The sequence below is a fragment of the Mycetomoellerius zeteki genome, unplaced genomic scaffold (assembly GCF_001594055.1).
Source record: "Mycetomoellerius zeteki isolate Tzet28-1 unplaced genomic scaffold, Tzet1.0 scaffold155, whole genome shotgun sequence".
Taxonomy (NCBI): Eukaryota; Metazoa; Arthropoda; class Insecta; order Hymenoptera; family Formicidae; genus Mycetomoellerius; species Mycetomoellerius zeteki.
The window spans coordinates 2929326-2950760 of record NW_017256500.1 but is presented as its reverse complement, the minus strand read 5'-3'; the positions used below and the strand labels follow the sequence as shown (position 1 = coordinate 2950760).

Genomic DNA, 21435 nt, shown 5'->3' with positions numbered 1-21435 from the left:
TGATTGAATGTAACGTTACTTGATCATCAAATGCAACGTTCGACATACCAACATAGTACAAACATGAAGCCAACTCGTAAATCGGCTGTGTTTGTATTGATGTCGGTACGTGACGTATCAGCGTGTTATCCTACTCTTTCCGACCGTCGTTTGTCGACTTGCATCGTTGACACGGATTTTCACTACGATAGTGCGGCTGTCGAAGAGGAGAAAAAAAAAGTCACTGGGGAATGTCGCGACTTGATTACGCGAACGTACCGTGTCCTCCGTATCGTCTCTAACGTGCGCATCGGCACCGTCCGTCCGACGTTGCTCGACCTTGAAACGACCGGCAGGGACTCGAGAGAGGTTTCGCCTTGGGTAATCGGTGCCGTGGACTCGAAAACTAGGCCTGCGCCCGCGGTGACGTCGCCGCGCGGCATCGCGCCTTCATGTACAGTGGTTTTTCAACCAGTACAGCCGTGGGACCGCAGTAAGTGCAGACCGCGAGTACGCTCCTTGAATGCCGTTCCCGCGAACGTTACTTAAAATAGTATGTTTCTAAAGACGATGAATCCCTCGAGCCTCAGTTGGCTCTAACAATTTAATAGGAACGGCTTTAGGCATCGATAAGGCTTTTCCAAATAAAACGAGTTTGATATTTCAATTGTCAGTAATGCCCATTTTTAACAATGTAGATTAGCTTTAATCTTGGTCTAACTTACTTTTGGTCTTCTTCCAGTTCTAAGAATTGGAAAAAGATAAAAAGTAAGTTAGACCGAGATTAATTATAAAGTTAATCTATATTGATATATAGAAGTGAGCATAAAACGAATTGCATAATTGAGTCGATTAAAAATGTAGGTAAGATAAGAACGCGTTTTGAATGTATGAATGCCTATCTCTTTCTATAATGTGTATTTCTATCAATATATAATAGATATTAATTTTAATTTCGGTTTAATTTAACTGTTTATACCTAGTTCTAAGAATTAGAGAAAAATAAAGAGTATGTTAAAGTTAATCTACATTTTGGTAAAAATGGACATAAAAGCGCCGTACGAAAAATGGTTGAAGAACACTGAGGCCGACGACGCCGTAGCCCGCGGAGGAGGCGGCGAGAGGGACAGATATGGAGGAGGACGAGGAGGAGGAGGAGGCGCGTTCGCGGTAACGAAACAAATAGGCCGGCGACTTTCACCGCGCGACCAAGAGCGACTGTGTGTGGTGGCGGAGGCGCAGACCAGCGCACAGTCAGATCCACAGTCCGAGAGACAGCCACAGCCGTTCTTGGGGCTCGCGTGTGTATCGTCGTTGCTCCGTCTCTCCCGTTTCCTCGACGGACCCGCGCAGCGAGATAACGGATGGTGATTTCATTTCTCGGGACCAGGCACGTGGTACTCCGGAGCGCGCCATACCGCCTTCATTTTCATTTTTCAATTCTTATCCGCGCGCCCACACGTAATCGCCACATCCGGGCCAGTCGAAAAATCATACAGTGGCATTTTTGCATTTTGTGTCTCGCGGTGAGCTCTTTCTCTCTTTCTTTCCTTCGGCGGGACCGCCAGGTGGTAGCGAACAATCCACCGCACTGCTCCGCCGCCTTTCAGCCTCTGGACCGGTTCGCGTCTTTGGACTCCGGTGAATCCAAAGATTCGTATGTGCCGCGCGATTGGTACATTCTCATATCACCCGCTGATAGACGGTACCAACGGCATGCATCCCCGAGGACACCGTTGATAGTAGAGAAAGAAAGAAAGAGAGAAGGAGATCGTCCAAGGGCCTGAAAAAGAAGACGCTTGCTTGGCATGAGAGAAATGCACGGGCGTGGATCAGGCGAGAACGAGTGACACATGATGACACGACGACGACCGCCGGCCCGCAGCATCGCGCCGCTCTGCGCGATCGCTTGGGTGTTCTGGGTCGTATTACCCGCTGAAACCGGTAAGTACAATCGCCATTATCGTTCCGGCACCTATAATTGTAAGTCTTGACGCTCATAAAAGAGAACTGTCGAAATGATTGTTATATGAGACTCAGTTTAAATGTAAAATTTTTTATACTGTAAATAATGCATCGTACTTTTGATACTAATAACGCAAAAAATAATTTAGTAACAATTTTAATAACTATTCTTAACATTTGTTATTATAAAATAGATTGTGTATTATTATTTGAATTATTTAAATTATCTGTTAAAATAAATTTAATAGATAGTCGTGCTCAAAGAATTATATCCGACTACATGAAAAATAATTCTCAATCTTATTTATTAAGTTTCATCTAGGGAACTATATAATTAATTCGATAAAACAGAGCATAACGAATTTGAATAAAAATCCGAAAGCGAAATAAAAATAAATATTAATTTCATGTTAATTTACCGATAAAAAATATTTACGAAAGTTATGGACCAAATCGGAACGAGAGATGAAAATTTTACGGTAGATCTAGAGTTCGTTAAATACTCGTTCTATACTTTTGACCCACTTTCGATTATTTGCACATTTATTTTGCCCCGAATATCCTAATTATATTTTCAAAACAGAAAAGCGTTACGCTCCTCGAGTAATTAATTAAAGAACAGAGAAATCATATTTTACATCTGAACTCGTTGCTCACCGGATTATTAACTCTCACGATTTAAACGTGATGTTAATATCGGTAATCGATTGTTCGCTCAATAGTGATATTGTAAATTTATTTATATAAATAAATTTCCATCGAGAATTTATTTATATAAAGTAAGCCTATATTTTAGGAGCAGGGCACAATCATGCGGTCAATAAACAGAGATACGATGGATTTTTTAACAATTTGGCCCATCCTGATTGGGGTGCAATTGGCAAGTACTTGAATTTGTGTATTAAAATCCAAATACCTTCGCTGTTTTATTATTACGAACGTCAGGGTTGTCACTTTATAAAAATCCAATGTTCTCCTTTTCACTGAATAAATTTACTAATGAAAGCATTTCGAAGCACCTCAACAAATTATTAGAATTTTTCCACGTTTTACTCAATTTTTTATTGACAACAGTTAATTAAAAATTAATCTCGTATTCATACATAGCTTTTTTGAGATTCAATAATTTTCAACAAAAAGTAGAAAATTTCTCTTAAATAGGTTTTGACAAAATTACTCTCATAATTATCTCTGGTAACAAACTTATGTCAAAATGACGTCTTTTGACGTCAAAATGACGACAAAATGACATAGCTTGCTACCAGGGATTGTTTACGCAACAATTATATGTTTGTTTAATTAAAATACGTTTTATCAATTTTACATCGAAGATAAAATTCAAGTAAGAAAGGACATCAGAACTAATCAATCATGGGAATGACGCGAAAAATATTTCTTAGAAGAGTTAATGAGACAGGAAAGTGATGACCCCGCGATTATATTTGTACACAGCGAAGGTGATTGTTCATGGAAAGTTATCCTAATACTAGTCGTATGTACCTCCATAGACAGTAGGCTAATCCGAAAGGTCCCGGCGGCATACTCCGATGGTGTGTACGCGATGGCTGGCCAAGACAGGCCATCCCCTCGGAAGCTCAGCGATCTGTTCATGCAGGGCGATGATGGCCTGCCGTCGGTGAAAAATCGAACCGCATTGTTCGCTTTCTTCGGTGAGAATAATTACGAATAATAATAAGTAGAGTTAGACAAAAAGCAGGAAATCGCGAACAGTCTTCAAAAATATAACTGGTTTTTTTATTAGTACTGAAAAAGGCAAAAAATAGAAAAAGTTGTTAAATTGATACCTTATTTATAAAATACTAAACTTTTAGAAATAAAAAATATTTAAAAATTTGCTTTATTTTATATCTAAAATATTCATTAAATGACATTTTAAAAATCTTTGATCTAATAAAAAAAGGAAATAGTTTTTATTTTCATATAAAATGTCTACTCTTATATAAATATGTAAATCTTAACTTTTGGTAGTTATTCGGATTAAGGGACATCGCGCCGATGACCTTAACTTTGACATACGTTGTCAAGGTCATGACCCTGAGTGACCTTCAGAAGGTTTTAGATGGCGGTCACTGTTTATTAAAAACTTTTTTTATATGTAAGTCTTTACTTAATTTTATATAAAAAATATACTTTAAATTTAAACTGAGCATTAGCCAAAGCGTTGTGCTAAATTTTGTCACCAAGAAATATCTACATTTTTAATCTAAATCAAAATTAAGCAAAAAGGCTCAATAAATTAAATAATGTAACAAAGAAGGGCTACAAGCCTAAAAATGTTTAATATAAATTTGACTTACATAAAATAAATAATCATATAAAACATCCTACACACACGAAACGTTTCGACACAATATCAGGTCATTATCAGATCATTATTTTTAATCTATACCATATAACAAAATTTGTTTAATAATACACTGAAAAAAAAGATTGGCTGCTGCAGCAAATTAGATGGTAAAATATGGCATAGCATTTTTAATTGGTTGCAGCAGTCAATTTTTGGTTGTGTTAGTTTATCGAAATCCTATATTGACATTGCAGATAGGCTAACGCAACCAAAAATTGGCTGTTGCAGCCAATTAAAAATGCTATGCCATATTTTACCATCTAATTTGCTGCAGCAGCCAATCTTTTTTTCAGTGTAGGACATAGAGATAAATTGGTTCTACATAGATTGATTCTATCATCAATCACGATCGTGCATCTCAGTACGATTTTATCTACGGCATAGATATTGTGTTACTTATCTTGTACACAATCCTCATTTGTCTAAAGGCGGACATACACGTGCAGATATAGTTAATTGTCACGTCTGTCAACCTTTTGTCTCGTAGCTCGCCGCGAAAAAATGCACGATATCATATAAACCAAACTATATCGGATAAATTCGCGACGTGCGCGACATATCGTAGATCTCCCTGCCGGAACTCGTACGCGACTCGCGACATCCTCGAACGGTGAATCTTTTCAGGACAGCTGGTCACGTCGGAGATAATCATGGCCAGCGAAAGTGGTTGCCCCATAGAATTTCATCGAATCGACGTGGACAAATGCGATCCGGTTTTCGACAAGGAGTGCCAAGGTAACAAGTACATTCCATTCCTCCGAGCGGATTACGACCGTCAAACCGGGCGCAGCCCCAACAGTCCGCGGGAACAGGTAATTCCCGCTTTTCTCGAGCGTGCCAGGTCAATCTAGCGCCGCGCGAATCACTTCACGGCCTTACTTCCGGGAGCGGTAGACTTTCAACTTTATCTGACTTTCGCCGGTTATGATAACGATACCGAACGTCCGAATCGATCTCTATCTAAATTACAGTCACGTTTAATGATCTATCGCTGAATACCACGGCGATAGGTCATTCTCGTTGCGAAATACAATATTCGTTTTACTTTTTTTTTTTCTTTCTTCTCGATCGAGAGCGGTTAAACGCTTCGCCGATCTCTAAGACAGCGATCCGTGAGAAGTAGCTCTGAATACGTGAGATTGCAGATAAATAAAGTCACGAGCTGGATCGATGGCAGCTTCGTCTATTCGAGCAGCGAGGCGTGGGCCAATACAATGCGCGCATTCGAGAACGGCAGTCTTCTCATGGAGCAAAGGAGACAATTTCCCGTGAGGAACACCATGCGCGCGCCCCTCTTCAATCACGCGGTGCCGCACGTTATGCGAATGCTCAGTCCGGAGCGCCTATATCGTAAGCGAGGATCTACGTGTATAAATTTATCCTATAAATAGCCCAAAGACTTTCTCAAGAAATTCGTAATCGCGCCCCGCCTAGCTGAATATTATCCAACTGATTTTTAATTACGCACTGTAACTCTTCTCACCTTTCATTCGGTAAACATCTCACAAAAGTATCGGTTGAATGATAAAATCTCGAGATACCTATGAACAAAATTTTGTTCAAATGGAAAATGTTCGGTCTATATTTAGTAGCTAGAAAGTTTGACTGACGAGGACACTTTGTTTTCACTTGCTTATTACTATGGAAACAATTCTCGTAATATTTATAAGAATTCTTATAAATATTTAGAAAAATTTTTTATAATCTTTATAAAATTTTTCATATTTTAAACTTATGAAGAATATTTCTGAAAAATATCTTTTTAAAATTCTTCAAATTTGATTAGTTTTTTTTCGGAAATTCTCTAGGAAAGATGTAAATTTTCTCAGCACATCTAAGAAACTTTTTTTAAAAAAGTTATAAAATTATACATAAATTCTAAAAAATTTTGAAAAATTATATGTATAGAAAATTTTAAGAAAAATTTTCATCACAATGATATCGATACTTCGATACTTTTGTGAGAAAAAATTGATTTCACCTATTAATTATGTGGTGCGAAATTTGCGGTAGTCCGATGTAAATATACCTATATAATTTTGTCAGCATTCACTTTCTTATTGAAAGTATCGTTCCTCGCATATTTTAGCAACATAGTCGTTTCGATACTTGCATAATTTGATTCTTCCTACTAATTAAGTATTATATTATACGCGATCGTTGTTGCGCGCCGATCCGTTGAGACTTTTTTGCATTATTACTCATAATTTTTCCATTAACCGCATGTGTTTCGTGCCTATCCTATTACGTCGCGCGTTTTTAACTTTCCCCGCAATCAATTTTCTGATTCTTGCGAAAGTAACCTAATAATTAATTATATTGCACAGTCCTCGGGGATCCGAGAACGAATCAGCATCCACCGCTACTGGCTTTAGGAATCTTGTTCTATCGATACCACAACGTCATAGCGGCTCGCGTGCAGAGAGAGCATCCCGACATGTCGGACGAAGAAATTTTTCAGAAGGCACGTCAGATGGTCATCGGGACGATTCAGGTGGATAACAGAGTTTACCTATAATTTTCTCTCAAAGACAGTAAAGGAATAAAGACACGGTATTGCTTCTATCTAACGCGAAAAGAGTTACAAACAGAAGTAAAATTGCTTACTAATTACATAAAATGAGTTTTATGTAATTAGTAAACTTTCGTAAAAATCTTGTTAGTGTTGAATAGAGTTGTTTTGAACCTCGCAGCTAAATTTACATAATTTGTATTTTCCGTTCGCGAAACATTATTTCCCGGCACGTGAGGTTTTTCTACCTTTTACAGAACATAATCCTTTACGAGTATCTTCCGGCATTGCTAAACGAGGATCTTCCTTCGTATACTGGTTACAAACCTGACTTGCATCCGGGTATTAGTCATATCTTTCAAAGTGCCGCATTTCGTTTTGGTCATACTCTTATACCGCCTGGCATATATCGGCGAAATGAAAATTGCGAATACAGGAAGACCAACACAGACCAGCCAGCTATGAGACTTTGTTCTACGTGGTGGGACTCAAACGTGAGTGTATTTATTTTTTCACGGTAAACTTTTTGAAAGATACTCTATCTAAGGCAGAGATAACTTTTCATATACGTATATTTTTAATTATATCAATTATTACTATATAATTCTCGTAATTCTATATTATATTAATTAATTATATAATCTTTTTCAATAATTATTAATATTAATTATTAATAATTATTAATTATTAATTTTGAATAATTATTACTTTTTTAATTCGCGTTTTAATCTCTGAAAATTTATAATTTAGGAAAAAATTATTAAAATATTTAACGCTGAATTTTAAAACATTTCAAATATATTATGATTGTCGATATTAAATTTAAATAATTATTTACAACACTTTTTTTAATTATCTAAACATTTTAATTTTTTAATAATTTTTGATTATTTTAATCTCTCCAAATGTTTGACTTAAGAAAAATTATCAAAATGTGTGTTTAAAAAGAGTAAATTAAAAAATATTGTAAAATGATGATTTTCCTTGAATTTTTCTTCCAAAAGAAATTGATTCACTTAATTTATTAAAAATTATTATTAAAATGTAGCTTCAAGTTCTAGAACATCCACGTGATCTAATTATTACACTAAATTCTTATAAAGTTTGTGATCGTATTAAACATAGATGCTGCTCACAGGAGGTTTTAGCTAACAGCACGATCGAGGAGCTGATCATGGGCATGGCGTCGCAATTGGCGGAGAAGGAAGATAATCTTCTCGGTACTGACATCCGAAACAATCTCTTTGGCCCCATGGAATTTTCGCGCCGAGATCTCGGCGCCCTGAACATCATGCGAGGTCGCGACAATGGTCTTCCAGACTACAATACAGCCAGGATGCGCTTCAAACTAGCCAAACGGAAAACATGGAACGAGATCAATCCGGAATTATTCAACAAAAATCCGTCGCTGCTGCGTACCCTCATTGAGATTTACTCGAACAATCTCAACAACGTCGACGTTTACGTCGGCGGAATGCTCGAATCCAAGGGTGGTCCTGGCGAGCTCTTCACCACAGTCATAAAGGAACAATTCCTCCGTTTGCGGGACTCCGATAGGTTCTGGTTTGAGAACGAGGAAAACGGGTGAGTGAATTAATTCTTCGTAACGATTATACTAACATTTAAGCATATCGATTTTCTTTCTTCCAATAATAGAGTCTAACTGTTTATATCTTACGATCTTTAAAATAAATTATATGAGATATATCCGCGGATCAATTTAATTATAAAAAATAATAAGATTGAAAGACCGCTAATGTTAAACATAATAATTTTAAATTAAGAAGCGCCATAACGGTCAGAACGTTAAGATGTTGAACTATTGTAAATTCATTTAAATGAATTAATTTCAGAAATGATAAATGCGTGCCGATATGGTTGTCGGACTTTCAACGCAATCAAATCTGAAAATATTAATAATCCCCCCAAATTCCCCAACTTAAAAACTGTAATAAATCTTATTGCGAAAAATAATGCCTCGGCCGGGAGTCGAACCCGGATCTCTTGCATTCCGTGCGAGCGTCCTAAGCCTTTAGACTACCGAGACCTTAGCATTATTCATAATAAAAGCTTTTTGACGCGCGATTTTATTCAATTTTAGCATTTTTACAAAAAATGAGATAGAGGAAATCCGTCGTATTACTCTTTGGGACGTCATCACGAACGCGACCGGTATACCTTTAGACGCGATCCAAAGACGAGTCTTCGTTTGGCAAGACGGTGATCCATGTCCTCAACCATTTCAGTTGAATTCGACAATGCTTGAATCCTGCGTTCCTCTACAGCGCTACGACTACTTTGAGGTAATCAGTTTTAAGAGATATACAGACGGTCAATTGTATCGAACTTATTTCTTAATAATCTTTTGAAAGTTATATCTTGCGCGAATATCTTTTTTAAGAATCCGATTTTTATAATTAAATTGAGATAATTTTATTTTTTCCTCTTGTTTTTTTTTTTTTAATTTTGCTTCTGAAACTTTATTATTTTATTTCTTTTACATTGAACAATACGACATCTTTACTGATTTCCGTAAATTAAATTGACATCATTTCATTCCGTTTTCTTCTTTTCTTTTTTAAAATACAGTTCTGGAGAGCATCAACTCTTAACAATTGCGAGCATTTCCGATATTCTATTTTTGTTGGATAAAGTGACATATCTTTAATATTCAAATTTTTATGATTAATAATCTTATTTTATTTTTTTTTAAATTGCGGTTTTGATACATCAACTCTTAGCAACTGCAAGCTTTTCCGATATTCCATTTTTGTTACTACTGAATAAGAGAACCTTTATAAGATTTTTATTTTAGTAATTAAATTCAAATAATTTTATAATGCCTTCTTCTTTTTTTAAAATTGCGATTCTGAAACACTATGGCACACAAAAAATTTAAGCCGTAAAATATAAGCATTAAGCAAATATATACAGTTTGGATTTATTACTGCTTACGTTATTACTTAACTCTTGCGAACTTTCCTGATATTCCTTTTTGTTATACTGAATAAAACTCTTGGATAAAGAAAATACTATTTTACTATTTTTTTTACAAAACATTTTATAAATACGCACTATAGGGTAGCGAATTCGTCTACATTTACGCGTGCGTGTTCCTTGGTTTCGTTCCGATCCTCTGCGCCGGTGCTGGATACGGATTGGTGAAACTGCAGAATAGACGGCGGCGTAGATTGAAAATACTTCAAGAGGCAATCCAAAAGCGAAGCGATGGCCGGATCTGCGTTGATAAGATGATTGTACGTGAGTGGCTGCACGCAAACCATCGCCGTCTCGTGAAGGTGAAATTCGGACCGGAAGCGGCGTTGCATATCGTCGATCGAAAAGGGGAGAAACTGCGAACGTTCGATTTCAGCGGCGTTAACACCATAACTATGGAAGAATCGCAGGTATCTTTTTTTATTATTGCAAAAATAAATAATAATTTTTTTAATGGCATTTAAAAATTACTTGTCATTAAACTTTTTGTCTAATTTATAAAATAATGTATATTTCTTGAATTAATTTTCTGAGACAAAGAATGTAATTCTTGTCTTTTATCTTCACGACTGCTTAAAATTTTTAATTTGTAATATAAAAAATAAATAAATTTTAATTATCAATATATTTAATGTTGGAAATTAAAATAAATACACGAGAATCGATAAATAGACAAATATATGGATTAATTTTTTTATTAGGGGACAATTTGTTATTCCCCCCCCAAAATATATAGCCTCTATTGTTGAAAAATGTCTGTAATAACAACTGCGCTATATATTCATGAAACAATTCAAATTCTTGCGCTATATATTCATGAAACATTTCAATACCTCCGAAATCCGAAATTATATCGCAACTAAAATTTAAGAAATTAATAATTGCGTCATTCGGTAATTACATTTTATTGACTACTCGAAATTACGTCGCAAATTAATTCTACGCTTCATTAAGTAACAGCTGACTCTTTAACGTCACGTCGCATTCGATAATTATTAATTGCTGTTTCAGGAGAGCGAAACCGGACATCGTAAGGCCCTAGTGCTGTTACGTATACCGCGTGATTACGACCTTGTCCTTGAACTCGATTCGTTGGCTTCGCGTAGAAAGTTCATTGCGAAATTGGAGGCGTTTCTGGCGTCGCAAAAAAAGCATTTCACACTCACGCCAATCGCACGGGATATTATGCTGGCAAAAGCGGAAACCAAGGAGCGCCGGCAAAAGAAGCTCGAACAGGTTTGTCTCTCCTTCTCACATGTATGAATGCGATACATTTATGAATGCAGCTCCGTTCACCATAAAAACGTGGATTAATATCTCATGAAGAAATAATTTCTTAATTAATAAAAAAAAAGAGAAATATAAACATAATTATATATGAAAATATATATAGTTTCCATATAATTTATTTCGCTCCCCTACTTCAAGAGTGACAAAAAAAAAACGTAATTTTCGTGAATTATTTCCATTAATGAATTAGGCAAACATTACCCATTTTATAAAAAATGAACTAATTTAACTTCATAAAAAAATCATTATAATCTTTACAACTCAAAAGGGGTTTCTTTACAACTCAAAGGGGGTTTTTAAAGGTTTGTCAAACAAAAATCGCATTTGATTATGTTGTGAATATATTCTTTTTATCTATATTATTTGATCAGTCAATAGTTTTCGGTCAAATTGAAAAACAGTTTATCTCATTTTCAAACTTAATTTTTTTAATTGTGTCACTTTTAAAATAAGGGAGCAATTTCGCTTATTACACTACACATAAATTTAGAGTATTAATTATATATATGAAAGAGTGACTTATTGAAACATTCCCGATGATTGCGAAATGTTTTTAGTTCTTCAGAGAAGCGTACGCGTTGACTTTCGGTTTACGGCCTGGCGAACGAAGGCGGCGATCCGAAGACAGTGACACCGGAGAGGTCGTCACGGTAATGCGCACATCGCTTTCCAAGAGCGAGTTTGCGAGTGCTCTCGGCATGCGGCCCGACGCGGTTTTCGTGAAGAAAATGTTCAACATCGTCGACAAAGATGGCGACGGCCGGATTTCTTTCCAGGTATAATTGTCGCTCGCTTCATCGAAGCTGCGCGCTTTTACCATTTTGTCTGATCAATATAACTTTCTTATCTTGTCTAACGATCATCAGCGAAGAGTGATTCAAATTCCAGGAATTCTTGGACACGGTTTTGCTGTTCTCACGCGGCAAAACCGAGGATAAGCTGCGTATCATCTTCGACATGTGCGATAAAGATAGCAACGGCGTGATCGACAAGGAAGAACTGTCGGAGATGCTGAGATCGCTGGTGGAAATAGCGCGTACCACGAGTCTCTCGGATGATCACGTCACGGAATTGATTGACGGAATGTTTCAGGTGCGTTTTTATTATCTTCACTTCATTACGATAGCCTAATATTTATTTTAAAGTGTCTTTTGTCACCGTCGCGATAACTGTTAAACTCCTTGTTGATCAGGACGCTGGACTCGAGAGAAAGGACTACCTCACGTACAATGATTTTAAATTGATGATGAAAGAGTATAAAGGCGATTTCGTCGCGATCGGTCTCGATTGCAAAGGTGCCAAGCAGAATTTTCTCGACACATCGACGAATGTTGCTCGCATGACCAGCTTTCACATCGATCAACTACCCCCGGAAGATTCAAAGAGCTGGACGCGTAAGCAATGGGATGCCATATCGACCTTTCTCGAAGAGAACAGGCAGAATATATTCTACCTCTTTGTGTTTTACGTGGTCACTATAGCTCTCTTTGTCGAGAGATTTATTCGTGAGTATTTAATCGGTCTCAAGTAAGACAAAAATCCAAAAGATGTCTAAATATACTTTAATATTTCAAGACGTCTTTGAATATATGATTATATATTTTATTATATTATATATTCACATTATATATAATAATATATTATTATATTATAGGTATATAGACACTTCACCTTCTACTATTTCATCGTTCGATACTTGTTCGTAAGACATTTAATCGTCTAATACATTTCTTTGCCCACGACACTTTAAAAAGTATATCGGAATCTATATCTATAACGTCGTAAATAGCGACGCAGACGAAGAAGAATCGCAGACGGACAAGTGTCCGTATGGTACGCAAAAGAATGTAAACAAAAAAAATATTTTGAAGAATAAATACTAGACGGTAAAGTGTCATGGGCGAAGAAATGTATTAGACGGTTAAATATCTTACGAACAAGTGTCGACGATGAAGTGTCGAACGATGAAATGGTAGAAGGTGAAGTGTCCATAAACCGTTATATTATTATAATAATTTTTCCTAAATCTTTTAAATACATGATTTGTTCGGAAAGCATTCTGTTCGTTTGCCGCAAAATTTAAATCTCTTGCCTTTTTTCGCAGATTATTCTTTTATGGCAGAACATACAGACCTGAGACATATAATGGGCGTAGGAATCGCCATAACCAGAGGATCAGCAGCCGCACTATCATTCTGCTACAGTCTCCTGCTATTAACAATGTCGCGTAATCTGTTGACGAAGTTGAAGGAATTCTCGATTCAGCAGTACATCCCGCTGGACTCGCACATACAATTCCATAAGATCGCAGCATGTACGGCACTTTTTTTCTCTGTGCTGCATACGGTTGGTCACATAGTCAACTTTTATCACGTTTCTACGCAGCCGATAGCTCATCTTCGCTGCCTCACCAGTGAAATCAGCTTTCCCAGCGACGCGCGGCCTACTATCTCTTTTTGGCTGTTCAAAACAGTAACCGGTAGGTATTCTCGCCAAAGATTTCATTGGACATCCGGAACGTTGACATGATTCCCTTATTTCGCTCTTGTTGCAGGTTTAACCGGTATTCTTCTCTTCGTCATCATGACGATTATTTTCGTCTTCGCACACCCGACCATACGGCAGAAAGCCTACAAGTTCTTTTGGTCGACGCATAGTCTCTATATAGTACTATATGCATTATGCCTCATCCATGGTTTAGCCCGTTTGACAGGCGAACCGCGATTCTGGATATTCTTCGTTGGCCCGGCGATCATTTACGCACTCGACAAAGTAATTTTATATCCACTTTTTCTGAAAGTAGAACAGTGACAAAGAAAAAGAACAATTCCCTTTTTTACACTTGCATGTATACGCATCACACCCGTAGTCACGCATAATTACAAAACTTTGTTAATTATGTATGGAGATTATGCATGATGTAACATATCTTATACGTTACATATTATCTCACATTCGTTTGCTTTCTAAAATAATATCTGATTTGAATTATTAACGTAATATAAAAATAACGCCAAGCACCGAATATCAAGAGTGTTATCAGAGTACTGATTTCAGGTCGTCAGCTTGAGAACTAAATATATGGCCCTGGACATCATTGAGACGGAATTACTACCCTCCGACGTAATAAAGATCAAATTCTACAGACCTCCGAACTTGAAATACCTGTCAGGTCAGTGGGTACGTCTCGCCTGTACTGCCTTCAGGTCTAATGAATTTCATTCTTTCACGCTGACCTCCGCACCGCACGAGAATTTTCTGTCGTGCCACATAAAAGCTCAAGGGCCGTGGACGTGGAAGCTTCGTAATTACTTCGATCCTTGCAATTATAACCCGGAGGATTATCATCCGAAGATTCGTATAGAGGGTCCGTTCGGTGGAGGAAATCAGGATTGGTACAAGTTCGAGGTCGCGGTGATGGTCGGAGGTGGCATCGGAGTGACTCCTTATGCCTCGATGCTCAATGATCTCGTATTTGGAACCTCCACCAACAGATATTCAGGCGTCGCATGTAAGAAGGTGAGTGCAAACCAAAATAAAAATTAAGTGAAAAAGATAATCAAGTGAGGAAAATTTAAAAGACATCTTTACATAAAATATAAATATATTAATTTTCTTTATACAAAATATAATTTATTTTTTATACAAAATATAAATTACCATAGAAAATTTTTTAACAAGAAAAAGTGAATCAAAAAGAATTTATTTGTTTTTATTCTATAAAAAAATTCATAATCGGCGAAATCAGGAAGTAACTTAATTGTATTTAACTGTTTTTGATCGTTTGAAAAGTAGTTCTAAAAGCGTATATTCATATTAGAAATTGAAAATACATGTGTTCATATTAAAAATATCGTTACGGTAAAGTTGATGCAAAAGTGGCGATTGCTTCATTACTAGAAAGTATGTTTTACTGTCGAAAGAGAAACATAAATAAATATATATATATGGAATAATCCATTGCATTGAATTTAACGGCTCATTAAAGTAAGAAAACGCTCCCATTTTTTTTATTCGATATCGTATTACTTTCTTTTTATTTTGTGTAGGTCTACTTTTTATGGATCTGCCCATCGCATAAACATTTTGAATGGTTTATTGACGTTCTCAGAGATGTTGAGAGAAAAGACGTAACGGATGTGCTTGAAATCCACATATTTATAACGCAATTCTTTCATAAGTTCGATTTGCGTACTACTATGCTGGTAAGTGAATTCATATTGAAATTTTTGTACGATCGGCGATGAAAAAGTACGCTTAGTTTCTCCTTACATTTAATTAATTCAATCGAATTTAATTATTAATAACATTTTGCTTCACATATGTAGTACATATGTGAGAATCACTTTCAGAGGCTATCGAAGAAGAGTATATTCACCGGATTGAAGGCCATCAATCACTTTGGTCGGCCGGACATGACGTCGTTTTTGAAATTTGTTCAAAAGAAACACAGCTATGTGCGTTCATATTAGTTTTTATTAAGAATACACTCGCTCGGCGCTCAGAAGCTCAAGGGACGTTTGAAGAAGATAAAGAGTTAAACGTCCTTTGTGCTATTTGTTCTGCTATAATATTGTTGATATTATTTTTTAAAAATATGCTTATCATATGCTGAATGATATTATTGATCTGCAGGTTAGCAAAATAGGAGTATTTAGCTGTGGACCGCGTCCTCTGACGAAAAGCGTCATGTCTGCTTGCGATGAAGTCAATAAAACGCGGCGGCTGCCGTACTTCATTCATCACTTCGAGAACTTCGGCTAGTCTAATATACTGCTCCCTGTTTGTATGAGATAACGGACTGTCCATGTGTTTGACAACCTTTCTCCACGATTTACATATTTAACAGAATGTACATATTTATGCGCTGAAGCGTTGCTTTTTACTATTTATTATCATGAGTATTACATTTCTTATTTATGAATTCAAAAAAGAAAATCTTTTCCTCCCTATCTTTTTATCTTCCCAAATTAAATACTCAAAAAAACTTAGTTGTAATTTTATTATAATTTAGTATAAAATTTCATTATAATTTATTAATTATAAAATTATTTATTTATGTTATTATAATATAAATTATATGAAATTTCGTCATTATATAATTATATTTATTTTGAATATTTTTTACATTCGTAATTATAGTGCAAATGATCTAAAAATGGAATTTTCCCATATGATTCAAAGATTCATATGAGAGATGTCTTGGATTCTCTTTTTTTATTAAATAATATTAAATAATATTCATAAAATAAAATACGTATCTAAATATTTTTAATAGCGTTTAGAAAAGTTGATGAGTATCATAACTATCCGTAGCATTCGAGAAATATATTAAGCATTAATGGTTCTGCGCGAGGCTGGTGGAAATGGATACGACCAATTACTCTTGCTGGACTCATCACCAATTTCTTGCGGGAATTCGGACAACTCGTGCGACGTATAGGCCCGATTAATGACACCTTCGGTGTCCTCTTTAACAGCGTGTCTATTTTGAAGTTTAGATGACAGTTGACTGAAACATTTTTAGAACTGTAGAAAGCAAGAACTGAAAAAATAATTTAATTATAATGGGAGATAGAAGGTTTCAAATTTTGAAAGAAAATTTGCGAATTTATTTCAGGGAAAAAATAAAACGGATATTTCTATGTTAAGTGTGTGTTATTCACTCTACTATATTTGAATATTAGTAAATTGATAATACAAAACTATTACTATTAAAAATATATAAGTTTTTTGTCATTCATACATGCCTGAAAGTTTCCAATGTTTTCCGCGTTTTATCACGATTAATTCTTTAAATTCTGAGAAAATAATCTGTAACTTTTGTCTAGTTTTTCTTAAGACACTATGGTTTACAGGTTGAACTTACAATAGATGATAAATTAATGTTAAAAATAACCATACAGTGTAAAAATTGAAATCATTTATATTGTTATCATTTTATGATAAAATTTTTCTAATGTCTGTTTTAGATTCTGTAAAACTGCAATCTGTAAAACAAAATATCCTGAGGAAAGAATATTAGAAAAAATAGCAGATTGTTTCCTTAGAAGTCACGGAATTGTGAAAAAAACTCGAAATTTTTAGGCCTGTCTTCGGTGACAGAAAATTTCTATATTTTTAATAAATTTTGTATTACAAACTAAATTTTTATGTCTAAAATATAGTTTAGTAAATAATGCCTAAATGGCACTGTGGCAATTTATTCTTTTTCCTGAAATAAATTTACAAATTTCGCTTCCAATTTATAATCATACAAATCTCCTGTCTCCTTTTAAATTTGGCTGATTGTAATGTAAACCTCATTATTCGATCGCCGAACGAATCTTCAATCTTGGGGACTTTCCGCCTAACGTTACGCGTATCAAAACTTTCCTCTATAATGACGTGCCTGTCATACGGCGTGTCATAGTCAACCTCGAGTATGGTCGAAAATTGATGAGGGAAGATCATGTCTATAGCTGTTATTACGAGTCCCGCGAAAAGGCACGCGGCACCTGGGAAGAAAAGAAATCGTAATCACGTACGTATATCTGCACATTGATCGAGTTTTAATAAAGTAATTTCAACGCAAGGACACGAACCAGCTGATAACACCAACCAATAGTTCCAGCCGAGATTGAAAGAAAGAATTGAGCCCTCAATGTGAGCTATCAGAGGTTCACATGGTAAAAGTGCCGTGTATATCAGGTTTGTTAACAGCATGCATAAACCCGTAAAGATCATGCCGTATGCCCCATATCGAGGTACCACCATAAGTAACAAATTCATCATTAGCCACGAGGCAAAAGAGGTCCTGCACAAGAAATATTCCTCATTTCGCGTACGCGCATTAAATGGAAAACTCGCATTCATAATCAATTCTTATATTTAAAATCGTTTTAAAATACTAATATGGCTCTTTGATCTTAAGATTATACTTAAAACAATCGTAAATAAAAATCGACTATTGATGCTTCCCAGTAAAAGACACAGTGTAATACAGTGATTATACTTCATCTTTAGCATTAGCAAACAACGAGCAAGGATAAATGATTCACTGTTACATTGTGTTTCTTGCTGGAAAGCACTATACGAATACTAGCCATGGAGCTGTATGAATATCTTAAAACGTCATTATTTAAGATAGTTTTAAAATAAGAATGAACTATGCAGGCTAGTATTCACATAGTCAGTTTTTACATTTAAGACCGTTTTAAATACAGTTTTGAAATGTCATAAATTACAGAGCCGTATTAACGTCTTAAGACATTACTTAAGATGGTCTTATAATAAAAATGGACCATGAATATTAGATTATGATTTTCAAAATGATTCCTAAAATATTTCATCACAGAAGTAATAATATACCATAACATTATCGAAGCATAATATCCAGCTTCGCGATATCGTGAACCCCAAGAGAATCCCTCTTGATGGAGGCTGAAATACTCCGCTAAGGAAACAATGGGGAATGGCGCACCCTGGTGAAGGGCCTGCTTGAAGGCGCTGATCATCTCGCCAGAACTCCGCCACCAAAATCGTTCATTGTACTCGACGTCACCGCTCGTCTGCTCGCTACTTGGCAATACTGCAAGGATAAAATCTACTTGACACACACGTAAGTGGATGAATCGTTGCATAAACATCTGTTCGAAAATTGTAATTTGCGCCGTGCAATCTCGCAAGTAGAAACACAAGTCATCTTAACATCAAAATGATATTAAATCGGCTTCGAAATAGTCATTAAAAGTCATTTAATCAATAACTATTTATTTTAACGTCATCATTTTTACTTGTTTTGATATATAGCTTAATAATTTTAATCTTAATTTCCAAGCTTATTTTATAATACATTCAATCAGTCATAGCTCGATATCTTCAATTGTGGAGAAAGAAGCGCGTAAAAAGTTTAGATATCTAGTTTTCTATACTTACGCCTGTATGTTATATTGATGTGCATTAAACCGATGTAACCGCCTATGTCGGCCGTTGCCTTATGCTTGGAGAAAGCGCTGTAAGAGCTGACAATGGTAGCGGAGCTCGTATGCCAGGATGAGCCGTATTGCGCCACTACGCGCGCATAGAGAGCATAGCAATTATTCTTCAGCACGTTCGCGGCGTTACATTTGTGATTATCTCGATTAATCATTTCACAAATGGATTTCGCAATTTTATTGGTCAGTCGAAGAAATGTCTTTAGAGTTAAATACGCGATTTACTGCAAATACTACAAGCGGACAGTGGCGTAACTAATATATTTAACTTTAAATATTATAAAATTTTTTATTTCGATTATTTATTTGTTCTTTATCTTTTTGAACTCTCGTGTTTAAAAATGGTAAAAAATACGAGGAAATTGAAATATAGGTAATACGATTCAGTATTACAAAGCTATAGATAAGTTCCACTCAATATTCTTATTCTTTGCTTGCTGATTAATCTTTTCTTTTTCCATTTCTTTTATTTTCTCACCGCTTCTTTTTTATCGGTCTCATCGAACTCTCGCGATTCGAACTTCGCGAAGCCAATCAGTTAGTTACGCCATTGGCAGCCAAGGCCCCTTGACATGGAAAGTAGACAAAGTGCACGAACCTTGAATCGTCGCACCCACGAAGAGGCTCAGGGTAACCGTGAGAAATGTGGTTAACCGCTGCGGCGGAAGAAACACCAGGTTTATACGGCCAGAACACGCCAGAACTCGTAATTAATTTAAACCGTCGGTCACGATCAGACACGACGGAGGAATGGAAAACTGCTCACCTCTTTCCTGACGCCCGGGAATATGACTAGAAATGCCGTGAACAGGGTGCCGAATATCACGAATACGATAACCAAGGGAACATCACCGGTGACAGGAGTGCGGTTGCTGTAACTGTAGAGCGTCGGACCGCCGTCGTTGCGAAAGGCATCGAACCATCCCTTCATCTTCCTGGATCAACTTATAGTTCCGGCTCGCCGGAATCTGGGCCACTCGAATGAAAAATTACATTACCGTCTTCGTTTTCGGCAAAGCAAATTGTAGGCTACACGATCAATAGTTTCTTCGCCAATCGTACTGTATACTACTTTCGTACGCTATTTCAAAACATCAACTTTTATTTGAAAAAAAAGCAGCTTACGGTTAGCGACAAAATGCGCAGACAGCGCAGACTTTGAGAAGATATTCTGTTGCTAGGCACTTTATTCAGATACTCTCCTGACTTTTTGTCATTTGGAAAATACTGATAGATCTTTATTTACGGCTGACATCACCGCGGATAAAAATGAAGATTTAAATTTGACAGTAGTTGTTTCGATACACAATTTTACTGAAATGCAATCTCGCGATCCAAAAAGGATGGATGTCTCTCCCGGCTGGCCTTGACACACATGAATCTCGAAGGATTATCTATTTCTTCGAGGGAAATTTACCTACGACCAGCAGATTTGATTCAAGGTCGGAGTTGCCAAAACGCTTGCGAAATCCTCGGCATGCGTTGAAAACGCACTCGCGCACTGTGTGACATGTGGGACCGAAGGCGGCGAGGGTACTGGGGCCCCGTGCCCCGAGTGGGTTAACAGGCTCCGCTTGGAAAGCGGCTTCCACCAACGGACAGACGACCTCGTGCATTACCTGGGAGAGAGAGAAAGAGGGAGGGGGAGAGAGAGAGAGAGAAAGAGAAAGAGAAGATAATACTGCGGGTGGGGCTGTCACCGCGATGGTCATCGGCGGGAGAGAACGAGAGGGAAAGACAAGAGTAACGGAGAACGGTTCAACGAGAAAGGTCTGCATTGAATCAGCTGATCCGATTCCCCCGTTCGCTCCGAGTTGACTTCTGTTGCTCTCCTTTTAAGTTTGATATCTCTTATCAATGTCTCATTAAGGAACATATATAGGAATTGGATAATCAAATTCTTTGTTGAACATCAATATATCGGTGTTTAACGACGGACTTTTCTCTCTCGGACGGAATTCAGAGAATTCAGATTATTTTAATATTAAAAAAAATATATTGAAGAAGTTCTACGTTTATTACTTCTTCAATTTTCAACATCCTATATTGAAAGAAAAGTTTTTTAGTATTTACGATCATAATTGCATGTAAAATAATTATGATTGGAAGCTCTATTAATTTTTATAGTTATTAATTATATTGCTATAATGTTAGTAAAAATAATCATATTTGTAGTTAATTATAGTTATTTATATTTTTATACCACAAAGACTATAAAATTATAATCGTTTTTTTTTTTTTTTTAGAACAATAATATATACTTTTAATATAGAAATATATAAATATAATTATTATATTAAACATTATAAAAATAATAACGATAAAAATTGAACATCTAACCATAATTA

At 36.1% G+C, this 21435-nt stretch overlaps 2 protein-coding genes across 7 annotated transcripts; one reads left to right on the top strand and one right to left on the bottom strand.

Moving 5' to 3' along the window:
• The first annotated feature begins 1060 nt into the window (after nucleotides 1-1060).
• Nucleotides 1061-16002, top strand: Duox (dual oxidase). Of its 2 annotated transcripts, XM_018445037.1 has the most exons (20): nucleotides 1061-1923; nucleotides 2741-2824; nucleotides 3453-3614; nucleotides 4937-5124; nucleotides 5458-5662; nucleotides 6640-6806; nucleotides 7082-7318; nucleotides 7963-8408; nucleotides 8926-9127; nucleotides 9905-10231; nucleotides 10833-11057; nucleotides 11669-11887; nucleotides 12000-12203; nucleotides 12304-12616; nucleotides 13216-13590; nucleotides 13666-13883; nucleotides 14169-14630; nucleotides 15161-15316; nucleotides 15440-15568; nucleotides 15747-16002. In XM_018445037.1, the coding sequence occupies exons 1-20, from the start codon at nucleotides 1833-1835 to the stop codon at nucleotides 15873-15875; spliced, it is 4539 nt and encodes a 1512-aa protein (XP_018300539.1). In that variant the 5' UTR covers nucleotides 1061-1832; the 3' UTR covers nucleotides 15876-16002. The 2 variants fall into 2 exon arrangements, with proteins under 2 accessions (XP_018300539.1, XP_018300540.1); XM_018445038.1 differs by lacking the exons at nucleotides 1061-1923; nucleotides 2741-2824 and having other exon boundaries at nucleotides 3570-3614; nucleotides 4942-5124.
• Nucleotides 16003-16394: 392 nt separating this feature from the next.
• Nucleotides 16395-20634, bottom strand: mol (dual oxidase maturation factor 1 mol). Of its 5 annotated transcripts, none has more exons than XM_018444815.1 (8): nucleotides 20505-20634; nucleotides 19854-20063; nucleotides 19686-19743; nucleotides 19029-19163; nucleotides 18462-18681; nucleotides 17696-17907; nucleotides 17413-17608; nucleotides 16395-16623 (listed from the first exon to the last, which is right to left on the bottom strand). In XM_018444815.1, exons 2-8 carry the CDS (start codon nucleotides 20016-20018, stop codon nucleotides 16443-16445), a joined length of 1167 nt encoding a protein of 388 aa, XP_018300317.1. In that variant the 5' UTR covers nucleotides 20019-20063; nucleotides 20505-20634; the 3' UTR covers nucleotides 16395-16442. The 5 variants fall into 5 exon arrangements, with proteins under 5 accessions (XP_018300317.1, XP_018300320.1, XP_018300321.1 ...); XM_018444818.1 differs by having other exon boundaries at nucleotides 19854-20055; XM_018444819.1 differs by lacking the exon at nucleotides 20505-20634 and adding an exon at nucleotides 20213-20303 and having other exon boundaries at nucleotides 19854-20055.
• Nucleotides 20635-21435: the final 801 nt, after the last annotated feature.

Bases quoted from the DNA above. Each gene is read 5' to 3' on its own strand.
- Duox (XM_018445037.1), top strand. From the start codon at position 1,833: ATGATGACACGACGACGACCGCCGGCCCGCAGCATCGCGCCGCTCTGC. The intron at 1,924-2,740 runs GTAAGTACAATC...CCTATATTTTAG, and splicing joins CGTATTACCCGCTGAAACCG to GAGCAGGGCACAATCATGCG. The intron at 12,617-13,215 runs GTGAGTATTTAA...CTTTTTTCGCAG, and splicing joins CTTTGTCGAGAGATTTATTC to ATTATTCTTTTATGGCAGAA.
- mol (XM_018444815.1), bottom strand. From the start codon at position 20,018: ATGAAGGGATGGTTCGATGCCTTTCGCAACGACGGCGGTCCGACGCTC. The intron at 17,908-18,461 runs GTATATTATTAC...TTTCTTGTGCAG, and splicing joins TATGCTTCGATAATGTTATG to GACCTCTTTTGCCTCGTGGC. The intron at 17,609-17,695 runs GTTCGTGTCCTT...TTTTCTTCCCAG, and splicing joins TTGGTTGGTGTTATCAGCTG to GTGCCGCGTGCCTTTTCGCG.